Source organism: Sarcophilus harrisii, chromosome 1, assembly GCF_902635505.1.
Source record: "Sarcophilus harrisii chromosome 1, mSarHar1.11, whole genome shotgun sequence".
Lineage (NCBI taxonomy): Eukaryota > Metazoa > Chordata > Mammalia > Dasyuromorphia > Dasyuridae > Sarcophilus > Sarcophilus harrisii.
The window spans coordinates 625,355,929-625,371,750 of NC_045426.1; the positions used below are offsets into that span (position 1 = coordinate 625,355,929).

Genomic DNA, 15,822 nt, shown 5'->3' on the forward strand with positions numbered 1-15,822 from the left:
CAAGTAAGTTACACAGAAGATAAGCCAGAAATAATTCACAAAAGGGAGGCACTAGAATTAGGAGGGAATCATGGATGGCTTCCTGTAAAAGGTGAAATTTAGGTAAAATTTAGGAAGATAGAAGACAGAGATGACAAGGGAGACTTAATACATGCTACTGCACTAGTCTAGACAAGAGAGGAGGTAGGCCTCAATCAGGGTGGTAGCTTTGTGAGTAGGGAGGAAAGGACAGGTTGAGAGATGTTTTAGAGGACAAAAGAATAACACTTGGGGGAAGGAGGGGTTACAAGGGATTAACAAGCTATCCTTCTGGTATGTTGAATCAGGATTACTATGAGAAATCCAGTTTGAAATATTTAACAGAATACCTGCACATGTGACCTTGATGAATAAAAATTTAATATGTAAACTATGTTTAGTCCTCATTTTCTAATTACATACTACTTATAATCTAATTGATTAATATATCTAATATATATTTCAATTGACTAATATATCTAAAATATAAACTAATTCAAATGACCAAAGTCATTTACCAAGAATTCCTGTGAATTCTTACCAAGAAAACAAACCTAAGCAATAGTTTGTTTGTTTTTTAAATGTCTAATAGGTAGTTGGTGATGAGAAACTAGACCTCAAGAGAGACAGGAAAGCTGGATATAGAGATAAGGAAATCATCAGCTTAGAAATAATAATTAAACTCATGAGAACTTGTGAGTCAACAAGGAAAAGAGAAGACAGGAAAACTTAGGCCAGAGTCTTGGGATCAACTCATATTAACCCATTACATAGGTAAATGATCCAACAAAGGAGACCAAAAGAAGCATTTACAAAGGTAGAAAAAGAACTAAAAAAAAAAAAATTCACAAAATCCATAGAGGAAAAATATCCAGAACGAGATGATAGCTGAGTGTCAAATGCTGCAGAGAAGTCAAGGATAAGGAGAAAAGGCTGGCAGATTTAGTAATTAGGAAATCAGTGAAGATCTGGCTAGATAAAAAATAATCCTGCTAAGATAAAGAATACATGGACTTCATCTACGGTTGCTATCTTTGGTACCGTCTTCTCTTAGGAGCAATAACATAACTAGTATACAGACAATATATGATAGCTTGCCATTTGATCTTCCCTATAATCCTGGAAGATAAGTACTCAATATTTTTATGATCATTTTACATATGAAGCTGAGATTTGGACAGATTAAACAACTAGCCCATGACTAGTATGTGGCAAGGAAGCAAACCTTGAATCCAGCTCTCTTCTGACTCCTAGCTAGCATTCAATCAACTATATTATAGATAGATGGCTCTTTTTTTTTTTTTTTTTTTTTTTTTTTTTGCAATTTGCCTTCATGAGCTGTATCATTACAATACTGTTTCTCTTTAAAAAAAAAAATTAGACCCATCCACTCCTAATACACTGATTTTCTTTGTATGTCAAGGATTGAAACAGGAAAGGAAAAACATTCCCTTTGTGTCATCTATACCAAACTCTTAGAAGCAGTAGGAGCCTGTTCACTCCTAATCACTGTATTTGGATGAATGACAGTACTTCAGCACTCCCTTACTAAGGCACATTAAATAGACAATTGGAACAGCTGGCACTCTGGCGCCACAGAAAGTAGAGCCAATTCATCTATACCCACCATTAAATGCTTAGAATCAAAATGCAGATTGCCAATGACATACACTCTTCCTCCAGGTCTGAATTTATGTCTCTTTAAATCAAGAATCAGTTCTCCGGAAATTAAATAGCTACCCTCTCCATGCAGGTCAAACTAGTAAATGTTTATTCCTCCACATCCGCTCTTCCATTGACCTTCCTCTGCAATCTTATGCTGTTCTTGCAATAGAATAATGCCTTCTGAATTTCACCCATATCCTAGGGAAGGATGTCTAAACGCTACTGTCAAACAATGTTCTTTCAATGATTCCAAGGTGTAAAGTGAGGAATCTGAGGCTACAAGTCTTTTAAAACCTAGTAAAACAACAACAAAAATCTAAAAGGTCTGGTCATTAGATCATCGCATAGAGGAGAATACTACAGTTGGAATAAGGAATACTATGATACCCTAAGAAAATCTCATAGCCTTAGTTTCTTCACCTGTAAAATGGAAATATTAATAGCACCTACTTCAAACAGTTGTGAATACCCAAAGACATAGACCACTTCTGACCAAGATGGATGCCTGAAATGAGATAAACCCTCTAACTCTCACACAGCTACTCCAGAAAAAGTCTGAAATTCAAATCAGACAAAATAATGATCAAGAAATTCAGTGAACTCTAGTGACTTTATCCATCTAGAATTATACAAAAACCCAACCAAAAGCCCAGAAAGGAAAAAAAGTCCTCCATCCAGCATTAGCACAAGTAAAGAAACTGGCAACCTCACGCTGTGACTTGAGATGAACAGCAGACACATGCATCTGCAAGATTCTGGGTGTGAGAGCCACAGAAAGATCCAGGGTGTCCATAAGTACCCAGTGGACTAAAAAGCCCTAGGGAGTAGCAGTGCTCAGAGAAAGGGCAGGAGTGATACAAGATCTCTGGGATGAAGTCCTAAATTGCCACACAAAGTCAACTGTTGCTCCTTCTGCTTTTCCTGATGCCCCAGTCACATTTCTCCCCTCTTCCTGGAGGGCTGGTGGATGGAGTGCCAATACCTAGAGAGCAGAGTTTACTCCACTCTCCATGGTAACCCTAAAGAACAAGATGTCTGAGACAGGTACTACTGGTGTTCAACTCTCTGTCTCCCTGTTAACCTGCCTCTTTTATGTGTTGTAAACTCCTTAAGACAAGAGCTGTCTTTTTATCAGTTTGATTCCCTGCAGGGTGGAACACAATTCCTGGAACAAAATAGGTGCTTAATAAATGGGATTTAATTGGACTTGAAATTCAAGAGCTCAGGAGTCAGGGAATAGCACAAGAACCCACAGGGCCTAAGTGAAGACCCAGCAAGAAAGACCACTACCCCCTCCTTCCAAAAACAAATAGAGACATTTTAGCCACAACCAAACCCCAAGAATTAAATCTATAAGAGATGGATAATCCAAAGAAGACCACAACTAATATTGTTTTAATTTTTTTGTAGCTGTTTAATCATTTTTAGTCATGTCGAACTCTTAGTGACCCCATACAGGGTTTTTCAAGGCAAACATTTTGAATTCCTTCTTTGGACCATTTTACATATGAGGAAACTGAGAATTAAATGACTTGCCCAAGTTCATAGAGCTAATAAATATCTAAAGCCAGATGGGAAAACTCATGAAAATGAGTTTTCCCGACTCCTAGGCCTAGCACTCTGTCCACTCTGCCACATAGCTGCCCATTGTAGCTTTAGGAAATGCCAAATAGAAATAATTCTGGGACTACAAGTCAAAGGAAAAAAAAATTCTATAAGGCCTACATAAATATCTAGGGGAAAATGGAGCAAGAAATTTTGAAAAATTAAATAAAAGTTTTATAGGAAAGTGTAGAAGGAGAATAAATAGTTTAGAGGAGAAAGTGGTAAATCTTACTCAAGTAATAAACTTCCTTAAAAACAATAGTAGACTAAACAAAAATCAAAGAATCTATAAATTTTCTAAAAATACTACAAGAAAATTAAAATAATGGAAAAAATAAAAGAAAATATTAAGGTAAATGATATCAAAAACAACTGACATGGAAAACAGGTCAAGTAAAGAAATTTAAGAACAATGAATTTCCTAAAAATCATGATTTCAAGAAAAAAAAAAAGCCTACATATTGTTTCAAGAAATCATAAATGCCAGATGTTATTGTTAGTAGGCATATATAAGAACCAGAGGTTATAGTAGAGACAAAAAGACTCCAACAATTATCTCCTGAAAGTTCAAAAGAAAGTTTCATGAAGGTTGCAGACAAAATCCAGAGCTCCCACATATCAAAGAAAAGGGACTAAAAAAATCCAAAAATAAAGTTTAATATTAAGGAAACACAATAAGGATACATAATACCTAGTAATAATACCAACAAATACAATGAGATCTTGAAATAGAATATTCCAAAAAGGAAAAGGAATAAGTTTATGATTAAAACTTAACTTACCCTGCAAAGCTAAATAATTCTATAGGACCTTGAATAAAACAGAAGAGTTTCAATCCCTTCTGATGAAAAAACAATTAAAATTTTGAAATTAAAAAAAATAAAATTAAGCTAAACTTGAAATATACATTTATGTAAGCAATTTGAAGGTCCTGGATGTTATAGTTCTAACATTCTAATAGAGAAGAAATAAACAAATATTTCTTCAAAGCATTAATTTCTTCAAACGGTTTTAAGAGAGTCAAATAAGAAAAACTAAGGGCCTGGAGGGAGATTCTGTCCTGAAAAGCCTTAAGAAATAAAAAAGAAAAGAGGGTAAAAGGTCTCTGGGGAGACAGAGATAAGAAGGGGGTTTAATTTATGACTGATCATAATTACAGTGAATAAGAATACACAAACATAGAAGAATTGTGAGAAGCAAGCACTGGGGGAATCTTGCTCATTTGAAACAAAGCACAGCTAAACAAAACCCATACAATAAATTAAATTAAATAGGGTATCAAGCAAGGATTCAGAGAAGGTTTAAGAGATGGTATGATACCAAGGAAGAAATGGTGGTTGTTGAATCATTCAGTAGTGTCTGATTCTACATGACTCCATAGGGTTTTCTTCACACTGGTATTGGAGTGGTTTTCCATTTCCCTCTGAAGCACTTCTTCATTTTGCAGATAAGGAACGGAGGCAAATAGGGATTAAGTGACTTGTAGAGGTTACACACTATTCACTGACCCACCTTGCTGCTATAAAGGAATAGCTGTAAACATCTCCTGAAGACTTATGATGATCTAACTCTCTTGGCCTCAAGATGCAAAGAAGTATACATTTTTAGATATGGATAATGTATGGATTTATTTTGCTTAGTATTCTTATTTGTTACAAGGTTGTTGTTTCTCCCTCATCCCTCTAGATTTCTAATGTGGAGCAGTAAGGTGGTTTAGCAATCATGCTGCCAACAAAACAGATCAGTGAATCATTTTTTTAATGTACAGAAAGGAATAGAACAAAGTTCATAAGGAAGCACATACAAACAAGATAGTTTTGAAAGTAATGTATGAAAATATCATGCTTTTCTTTATTTAAAAAACAAAAGCAAGTAAAGAAAAATAATACACCCAGTATGAAATCAAGAAGTATTATGGGGAAATATTATTGCTTTTTTTTTCTAAAGCAACCAGTATGAAATAAAGATTTCATATATATAGTACTCATTTTAACTTAATTGTATAAATGGAAATGTGGGATGTTTTCATGTTTGGTTCAGAATAAGAGAAAAAAAATTTAAAAAGTCAAGAGACGATGTCTACAATGCATTTTGCAAACATTAAAGCTCTCTATAAATGCCAGGTGTTACTGTCAGTGAACAGAACATTGAATCCAAAGAGAGTCAGAAGTACAACATACAAAGACTTAGTCTGTTGCATAATGACTTTGGAGAATTTTTTTATCTGAGTTTGTTTATAAAAGTGAGAATTGGATCATTCTGTCTTAGCAACGAAACAACCTAATAACATAATGCTTTAATGTAGTAGTGCTTTAATATAATTCTATTCTCTAAATATAGTAGTTATATAATTATATAATTTAAGCGGACAAAATGATACAGTATATACTATAGTATACAGGATAGGGTGTTGGTCTTGGATTTCAAATCTTATCACTCACTTCCTACCTATGTGGCCATGGGCATAATCTCTATGTGCCTTAAACAATGTCCTTGTACTTATCTGTGAAGTCATAGATGGGATGTGATCTGCTTTGATGAAAAGAGTTCTCTCAATGGGGAGTTCTCACACTGATGAGTTTCCCAGAAGTATGAAAACACAAAGGCAACAAGGTGGCCCCATAGTGGAAAGAGTTTAAGCCCTGGAACCAGAAAGATTCCTCTTTATGAGTTCAAATCCAGCCTCAGATACTTACTAGTTGTGTGACCCTGTGTTGGTGTTTTTCTCTTCTTTAAAATAATAGAAGTTCTTTCTGGGAGAGAGGGTTTCTTGGGGAGGTTTTCTGGAGGCAGTCTTGGTTTTAAGTTGAAAGTAAATAATCACCCAAAATTGCAGCCAGCTGATAAAAGTTCAGATCTTTTATTGTGTCCTTCAATATAGCCCAGTTAGCTCAGAGGTCTATCTCTCTACTTGGTTCTAAGAGCTCTTGCAGCTTTGTCCTTTGCTCCTGCCTCTGCTTTCTTCAACCTCCAGCCAGCACCAAAGTGGAAGATGAAAATGAATCTCTCTTGCCTTGGAGAGAGGGGCTTGTAGGCTTCCTCCCAAAGTGCTCCTCTCCAACCCTTGGAATGTTCCCAAGTAAAAACTCTCGAGTGGCTCACTGGAGCTGTATTAATCCAAGAGTGGGATTGTGGGATATCTCCCAGCATGCCCTCTGGCCCTAAGAGCCTCAAGGGAGGTGTGAATTCAGATATCTCTTTCTAAACCCTGAAATCTCCCAAACATGTGAACTCCAATGAGTACTTAAATATTTCTTGCTTCTATAAGCTCTCTAAAGGTGTGAACACAAGCACTGTTTCTATCAGTTGTACTTAGTACCTTGTTTCAAGTTTTGGCCCGAAATATCTCCAAGATCAAATCAATCATATGCTAAATTAGATAATTACTGTCTCTATCAATTCTAATGGCTTAACAGTTTGTAAAGATTCCAACAACCCTGGGCAGGTCATTCAACCCTGTTTGCCTTGGTTGAGGCAGCAGCTGGAGCTGGAAATAACAAACCATTCAAGTATCTTCACCAAGAAAATTCCAAATGGAATTACAAAGAATGAAACATAACTGAAATGACTGAACAACCTGAAATCACAGGTTCTTTCAATATTCACATGTAAACAAAGATAAGAGAAGAAATTTTGTTTTAGAATGTGAAAATACACATCCTGAAAAATACTCTCTACAGACTATATGTCGGAGCAAAATTTAATGAGGGGCAAAAATAAAACCAGATAGCAAGTTTAAAGTCTCTTTGCTATAGAGATGCTGGGTTCCATTATCATTAAAGAAAAATCATAAGTCTTTACCTCTGTACTTACATTGCAATATAAATTAATGTTAAAAAAAAAAATAACCTAAATTTTAAAACATCTTCCAGAAGACTAAATTTTCAAAAAAGGAAGTGACTTGCCTGACAACTATCCCCAATGACTTCAGCTCTATTAATTGTTAAATGCATGCTATATCAATAGATTTTGATTAAAAATCTTTATTCTAGAAATTTAACCAAGAATTACAGAATCTTTGAGTTGAAAAGGATTTGAGACCATCAAGTTTAACTCAGACATGAACATGAAGTCCTCTGTCAAATAAATACCTGACAAGTAGCTGTTCATATACTTATTTGTGAATAAGCCACAGTCTCTCATCTCAATAGACTAGAAGCCCTTTGAGAGAAAGTAGTAAGTCATTTGTCCTCTTTCCTAACTTAATATATGCATGTCAAGTATCGTATAACCACTTTTGCATCCCAATCAATCAACTAGGATGATTTAGAGACTAACAATATACAAGGGAAAGGCCAAAATCACTATACATGAAGAATGGCAAGATTTAAGTTCATGTTGGTTAAAGGATACAAGATTAATTAATGTTTCAGGCTGCCCTGTGTTCAAGAAAGCAAGCAATGGTACAGTCCCTTCGGAGTCAATCTCTATGGCTATAAGAACTCATTTTTAAATTCTTGACATCTGCTCAATGTTATTCTTCAATCCAGAACATTAACATAATTCTTCATGTTTCATTCCCCTTTGAGAAACTAGCATTTAAAAAATGATTACACTGCACAGAATGAAACTCAAAACACTGTACAATGAGACAGATGTGTGCCCATGTGTGCACATCACCACAGCACTCAAGTGTTTATATCTAAAGCTATTCCCTGGCATCCTTACATCAAAATAAGACACTATGATTATGTACCAGCTGCATGATCATGACTTAATAAGGCAAAGAAAATACATTTGGCCATTTTCAGGGCATATAAAAAGAGAAAGACCTTGTCAAACAAGCTCACTATTAAAGGTCAGACAAAGAGTTAAATGTAAATTCAATCAAACATTTGTAAAAATTATTTCACATGCATTCATGCATAATTAACAGAGTATTAATGTTCTAAAATTTCTAAAGTACCCAAGAACTAATTAAATCTCAGAATACCTCAGAGAGTAAAAATGTTATCAACCACATTAATAAACTTCATAGAACAGTTGTCAGAATAGAAGACTGATAAGGGAGTACATTCTGGGCTCTGCCATCAATTCCTCCTGCCTTGCAAATACAGCAGTTTAAAAAAAAAACCATTAGACTCACAAAAATTCAATGTGACCTGATGAATATGCATTGGCCAATTTTAATGCAATTCTTTCTTGGCTACTAGTCAAAGGACGAATAGACTTGCAGAAAGTAATGAATTCCCCGTCACTGAAAATGTTTAACCTAGGCTAGAAAACTACTTGAGAGAGAGGCTACTAGGGCATTTATTTTCTAGGTAGAACTAGATATGAAACAGAGAGATTCTAGGATTCTTCATGAAGAACCAATAAGAACCTTTACCACAGCTCTCCAGCCTCTCTATCTGTGATGAGCCCTAAAGGTACAAAGAATAACCAACAGAGAATTCTCAGAGATTTATTATTAGTACCTTCTTTGCTCTGCCTGGATGCTATTTCCTCTATCTGCCAACCTTGGTTCAAACACCAAGATAGACTTCTTAGTACTAGCAGTTCCTCTGATCCTTTAGTACCTTCACTGATCCTCCTTTCTACCTTCCAGCCTAAGCATTTCTTTTCCTAAATTGGATTACTGAAATTACCCTCTGGTCTCCATATGTTAGCTCTTTTCCTTCCGCTCTGCTTTTTCAGATTCTAGAAAGCACAATTATGAACAATGGGTAGATATTATCTTGGCTCAAACAAGAAAGAATTTTTCTCACAATTCAGTGGTCTAAAAAGGTAACGGGCTATTATATAAATGCTGAATTCTCCATCTGTGTACAAAAGATTAGCTCAAGGGCTGAAAATCTCCTAGAATTAAATGAATCCTCTAAAGCTACTTAGTTAATTAGCAGAGGGGCACCATAGCCTAATGGAAAGGAGCCTAGATTTGAAATCAAGAGACATGATTTCAGTTCAAATATTCATTAACTCTATGATTTTGGACAAAACAAATATCTTAGAGCCTCAGTTTCTTTAATAGTATGATGAGACACTCATGCTGTACTTACATAATTCAGCATTGTTACAAGAAAGCACCTTAAAACTCTTAAGGCATTGTTGCATAAATGAGCCATTATTATTCATACTGACTCTTATCCACGGCTATTCCTTTAGAACCTAGCTTGATATACCATGAATTGCCTGAGAAGCCTTGAAAGTTCTCAACTGCTATAGCTCTAACAAAGGCATTTTAACTACTTTCCTATTCAACAAATACAGGAACCTGCATGTAGCAAATGGATATCCATAAAAATTGAATCCTAAATAATGAAGGACTTTATTCAATACTCATCATCCTTCTCAAACTCTATGTATTATCTGACAACGATAGACAGTAGTCAATATTTCAATGGCTTCAACTCTAACTGTTTAAATTCAAATTATAACAGACATCTCTTAAAGCACTTTACTTAAAAAATTTAGACCAAAGTTAAAAAATCTTTGAATGACAGAAGGGACTTCAAATTCACTTGCAAATAAATTACATCCTTTCATTAGACTAGAATCCTTTTAGCAGAAGAGACTAAGTCATGCTTCCTTTTTTTCCCCTATTCTTCTCCTTACTATTCTTTTTATGTTTTTTTAAAACACTCAGTTTACCTCCTACCTGTCTGAACAGGTATGTGTGTATACATGTTGATGTGTGTTTGTGTATATACACATTTGTCTGAAACATATATATATATGGATATATAGGCATTATATATGAATATACATACATTTGCATATGTGTACATGTTTGTATGTTTACATATGTGTGTATCTGAAATATATAAGGCACATGAGATTCTGTCCTGGACACCATCAGCCCTTCTAAATTTAATTATTCTCCCAGATCTCCATATACTGGTCTTTCTCTCAAGTTGTAGGCCTGAATCACCATTTTTAAGTGGATGTTCCTTAGATATCACAAACTTAATATATACAAAATAGCTCAATATCTTCTTCCCAAATCCCTCACCCTTTTGAAACTCCTTCTTTAGATCAAGTGTATTACTATCTTTCCAATAAATCCATGTTTATTATTTGAGTCACCTCCACTTATTGGTCAATTCTTCCTGGATCTCCCATTTTGAGGAAGTTCAAGGCCAGCCTTCTTGTACTTTCCTCCTGGATCTACTAACTCTGTGCTTTGCCATCACACACACCTACTTTTCAGTTACCTTTTATTATATTGTCTTCTCCCATTAGAATGTAGTCTCCACTAGGTGGTAATCTGACAAAGTATTGGAATATACTGGAGTGGCAACTTGGTACAATGCAAAGACCAATGTCTATAGAGTCAATAGTCAAAACCTCCGAGGTTTAAATCCTACCTCTGTCACTTGCTTCTTGTATGACCATTTCTTATTCATTTTTAAAAAGAGGATCTACAACAAGATGCTCTCCAAGGTTCTTTCCAACTATAAATCTATAATGCTATCATCTATGATCCTTCATCCCCAGACAGAGAATTCAGCATTTATATGACAACCAATTCCCTTTTTAGACCATTGAATTATAAGAAAAATACTCTCTCAATGGGACCTACATGTGCAAAAATGTTTGTGGCAGCCCTTTTTGTAGTGGCAAGAAACCGCAAATTCAGTGGATGCCCATCAGTTGAGGAATGGCTGAATAAATTGTGGTATATGAATATTATGAATTATTATTGTTCTGTAAGAAATGACCAACAGGATGATTTCAGAGAGGCCTGGAGAGACCTACACAAAGTGATGCTAAGTGAAGTGAGCAGGACCAGGATATCATTATTATGGCAAACAGACTATACTACAATCAGTTCTGATGGACAAGGCTCTTTTCAACAGTGAGATGATTCAAACCAGTTTCCCTTCTTCAATGATGAAGAGAGCCAGCTACACACAGAGAGAGACCTGTGAGAACAGAGTATGTACCACAACATAGCATTCTCACTTTCTGTTATTTTTTGCTTACATTTTGTTTTCTTTCTTGTAATGGGCTGAGGCTTGAGTTGATGCACTGAGGTCCCAAGCACGTGAGGCTAAACAGTAATTGGACTATACTCTATTAATATACATGATTGGATAAAGAATGGCCCCCGCCCACTCTCTGTGCAAGTCCTGATGTGTTGTATAGGAAATGACAATTTTGGTGGGTGGAGGCAGAGAGACAGGAAGAGAAGCTGGGAGAGATTGAGCCTGGGTTCCATGCTGATAGCTGCTGGTCGTGTGGCTGTTGGTCTAGCTAGCTTTTTGACTCAGCTACATACTCAGCTACAGAATTGCCCATTCTCTTCCACCTCCAATCTTTCTTCACTGAGAATAAAGATTGACGATTTTCCCCTAACCTGAATTCCTGACTCTGGCTGATTTTAAAATACACGGTCTTAACACTTTCTCGTTTTTTTTTTCTTTCTTCTTGATCTGATTTTTCTTGTGCAGTAAGATAACTATAAATATGTATACATATATTGAATTTAACATATATTTTAATTCATTTAACATGTATTAAACTACCTGCCATCTAGGGAAAGGGGTGGGGAGAAAGAGGGAAATATTTGGAACAAAAGATTTTACGTATGTTTTGCAAATAAAAAGCTTTAAGGGAAAAAAAAGAAAAATCCTTTCTCATATTGAGCCAAGGTTTCCTTCTCCATAATTCATTATTGTGTTTTCTAGAGCTAAAATTTTGTTATTGTTCTTATTGGGAGGAAGGGTATGGAAAGGCATAATTTTGAATCCCCAAGAAGGTCAGGAAAAAAAAAAAAAAAACAGAATGGGAATGAAGGCAGAGTAGCCTGGACCCTACAACACAACAAAGTTTTACCAATTGAAAAGGGGAGGTAGATAACCTGTGATGAGTGAGGTAGACTCTTGCAAAACCCAGAGGTCGCACATAGATGATAAAAGTTCCAGCATGAGCCAGTAATACAGGGACATGGTTTTGAAATCCAGAGAAGTCAAGAACAAGGGCATGAGGGAAATGATAGTTATTTTCATTTTGGAAATAATGAGTCCAAAATTCCTATGGGATTTTTAATGGATATGGTCCAACAGCAGTTGTCGTATGGGCCTGAAGAAGAGGAGACATGAGTGTTTGATATATAGATATTGATATCATCTGCAAAGAAATAACTGACTTTACAGAAGCAGAGAAATCAGGGTGCCACACACAATAGAGGCAAAACTTATATAGAAAAGGAGACTTGAGAAAGAAAATATAAAGAGAGAAAAAAAAGAAGAAAAGAACTCATAAAGAAAAGAATATTCTGCAAAATGGGGTGGTCAACATTGTCAAAAGTTATAAACAGGTCTAGAAAGATAAGGATTAAGAAAAATTTGTTAGATTTGACAGATCCCTGGTAACTTTGGAGAGAACTGGTTTTGTTAAATGTTGAAGTCACGAGTTAGAATGGAATAAGAAAAAATTTAGAGGAGGAGAAAAATGATAGTTTGATAACTTGAAGGGATGGTAGGTCAAGTGAAAATTCTTTTTTGTTGTAAGTATATACATACATAGATACTTATACACACATATATTTTTTCAATGTTATTTTTCAAATTAAAAGCTTTCAAAATACATATGTACAAGATAAATACAATAAATTAAATTCAGAGAATTATTCTACTGCTGTGTACAAATATATACAATGCCTGCTATACATATATATGTGTACACACATATATATGTTTATATATATATATATACATATATATACACACACACACATTTATGTATAAAGAAAAAGTGAGACTTGGGTATAAATAGAAAGCAGGGAATGAGTTAGTACAAAGGGAGAAACTGTAAAATTCAACATGTATAGAAATGAGGAGGCAAGTTGCCAAAGAGAATGGAAGTAAATGGAACCAAGCACTCCAAAAAGGTTTATGTTGGTTTAAAAAAAAAAAAAAAAAAAAAAAGCTCATATTTATTATCTTTACCTGAGACTAAAGTGAAAGAGAAGAAAAAAGGTGATAATCTCAGAAGGGATAATAGAGGAGATGAGAACAATCATGATAAATGACCTCTGAAATTTATATAAATTATAAAGTAAAATTATAAAGTGGGGCCCTATACAAACTGGAAGATATAAGGAATGGTGAAAGATGCTTAAGGAACAAAAAGACTTTCAATAGCTGATCTTTCAAGGATAATAGTAAAAAGGGAAAATAGTAAAAGGGAAGATGAAAATTAACTACTAAAAGAAATGTAATTCAGCAGTGAAGTCCCAATAGAGATTAAACAACATAAATTTGTTACTGATCCAAACAGCATGGTTAACACTTACAGGGTTGAAGCTCCATATGTTAAGGAGGTACTGGCTCTCCTAGCCTCCAGCAGTATATTAACACCAAATAATTGGAAGACTATTGCTAAAGTCTGCCTTATACTTGAGGAGTCTCTGCAATGGATGACTGTTTTCAGACTTAGCAAAAAAAAAAAAAAAAAAACAACTTTGCAAATAGGGCCTAGATAACCTTTCCCTAATTTTGTGGCTTGCCTACAGGTGGCTGTTGAGAGCTCAGTAGGTAAAGGAGAAGCAGCTGGTCTTCTTATCCAGAAATTAGCTAGAGAGAACACTAACGCCCACTGCTAGAAAGCCATGCTCTCCTTACACGGGGATGCGAGCCTTGAGGAAATGATAAAAAGATGTGAGAAAGTTAGCTCCACTGTCTTTCAAACTTGAGCCTACAAGCTCCTATGTCTGGATGCTCTAGTGAACAAGAACCACTGCTCAATGAGGCAGTGGCCGGAGACCCCAAGGCCTGGGATTAGGCAAGCTGGCAGTCAGTGACCTCTGAAGGAGAAACAAATGAGGATTGCCAGGCCCCGCAAGGGAAGGTTCAACAGCCTCATTGAGAGAAGGGAAGGCAGGAATGCATAATGGGTCAGGGTATAAATTTGCCCAGGATCATGCCCGGTGACACAGCTGTAGTATATAAGTTAGAGAGCCAGACAGGTGAATGTGGATAGAATCTTACAGGATAGAAAACTAGATCCTATGAAAACAGAGCTTCAAGCGCCAGAGAACACTCAAAAGGGCCTTTGAAAGGACGAGAAAGGACATTGGCAAGGTCCAAACTTAGTGCTTTGCTGAGGGCTGCGATATCTATGTCTTCCAGGTCCTGATGGGAAAGGCCAATGGATTTCAGAAGGATTCCAGAAATACCAAACACTGGCCAACCTGAAATCACCTTAGACCTGATGTTGACATTTGGTACCAGATGCTGCTGCTGCTGCCTACAAGTCACTCATCTCCCCTCTTCAGTCTGGACCCCATTGGGTAGGATCAGCTCTACACCCCTTGTCAGCCTGAAGAAGTTATAGAAGATGAGACCTTTGTCCCTTTACCACAGAAATATTTCCCTTCTCATCCCCTTTATTGCATCTTTGTGCTTTTTCTACTTTAAGCCTATGTTTTATATATAGATATATTGTTATATTTTTAATATCAAAGCTGGTTTTATGAGCGGTCCCCGCTAAACAGAAAGGGGGATATGTTAGGGACTTTCCTTCTGAGAATTGCCATGTATGCCATGTCAGCTGGTAGGGCGGGCCCAGGAGGTAACAAGGGGCTTGGCCTCTGAGGCAGGAGGTTGTGTCTTGCAGGTATTTCCTTGAAGGCGAGGGGTATGTCCTCTTGCTAGATATCTCCTCAGGACGCAGCACTAACTCCAGGTGTCTCCTTTCTGCGGATCCACCTACACAATGCTGAGTGGGCTGGGCCAGGATAATCCCAGAGGAGAGTAAACGTAAATGGCCAGCCTTGCCATAGGCCGAGAAAGATACAGAGAGAAGTAGAGAGAGTCAGAGACGCAGAGACATACATACACTTGCCCTTGCTTCCTACTAAACCCCGCCGACAACACCAATAAAGAAAGACTGTTTGGCACCTTAACATTGGTTTTGTCTCCATGTGTATCCGGGGAAGATTGGTATGTATGGCCTGGCAATCAGTAGCCTCGGAGGAAGAGGTTACAGTGTTACTTCCATCACATTGAAAGACTCAGAGCAGTCATTAATGATTTGATAATATTTTGGAAAGACTTCTGTGATGCAATGTCCAGAGATTAGTGTTTACCAATAATTTACATTTAGACAGAGATACCATTGTTCTCAAATTTGTGGATGACACAAAGCAGGAAGCAAAAGTTAACACATTGGACAGAGTTTAACAAAAGACAAAAATAAATGTTGGGGGGGTCTATGAAAAGACAGGCACACTAATACACTACTGAAACTATACATTGATTATATTCTAAAAACAGTTTGAATTATAATTAAAAGATAACTACAACATGCATAACCTCTGACCTAGTAATATAGACACTAAGTATATTATTTCCCAGAGAAGTCCAAGACAAAGGATAAGGACCCATATATACAAAAATTTTTATAGTAATTTTTTTTATAATATCAAGAAACTGAAGGGAAAGTGAGCATCTAACGACTGAGAGATGGCTTAAAAACTGCCACAATAAATAATCACCATGTCATGAGAAATAATGGATATGAAAATTCAAAGAAATTTGTATCAAAGGATCATAGATCTAGATGTAGAAGGGGCATCAGAGTTAACCT

At 36.1% G+C, this 15,822-nt stretch overlaps 1 protein-coding gene across 3 annotated transcripts in view; it reads right to left on the reverse strand.

Moving 5' to 3' along the window:
- The window catches only part of ZFAT (zinc finger and AT-hook domain containing), a 280,081-nt gene that overhangs the window by 170,346 nt on the left and 93,913 nt on the right, over nucleotides 1-15,822 (reverse strand). The window contains exon 1 of one of the 3 annotated variants that reach the window (XM_031947232.1): nucleotides 13,529-13,686. The exons of the other annotated variants lie outside the window; for them this stretch is intronic. Within the exon in view, the coding sequence (XP_031803092.1) occupies nucleotides 13,529-13,544 (16 nt within the window). The 5' untranslated portion in view covers nucleotides 13,545-13,686. Of the gene's footprint in view, nucleotides 1-13,528; nucleotides 13,687-15,822 lie in introns of those variants that run through there. 3 annotated transcript variants of the gene reach the window in all.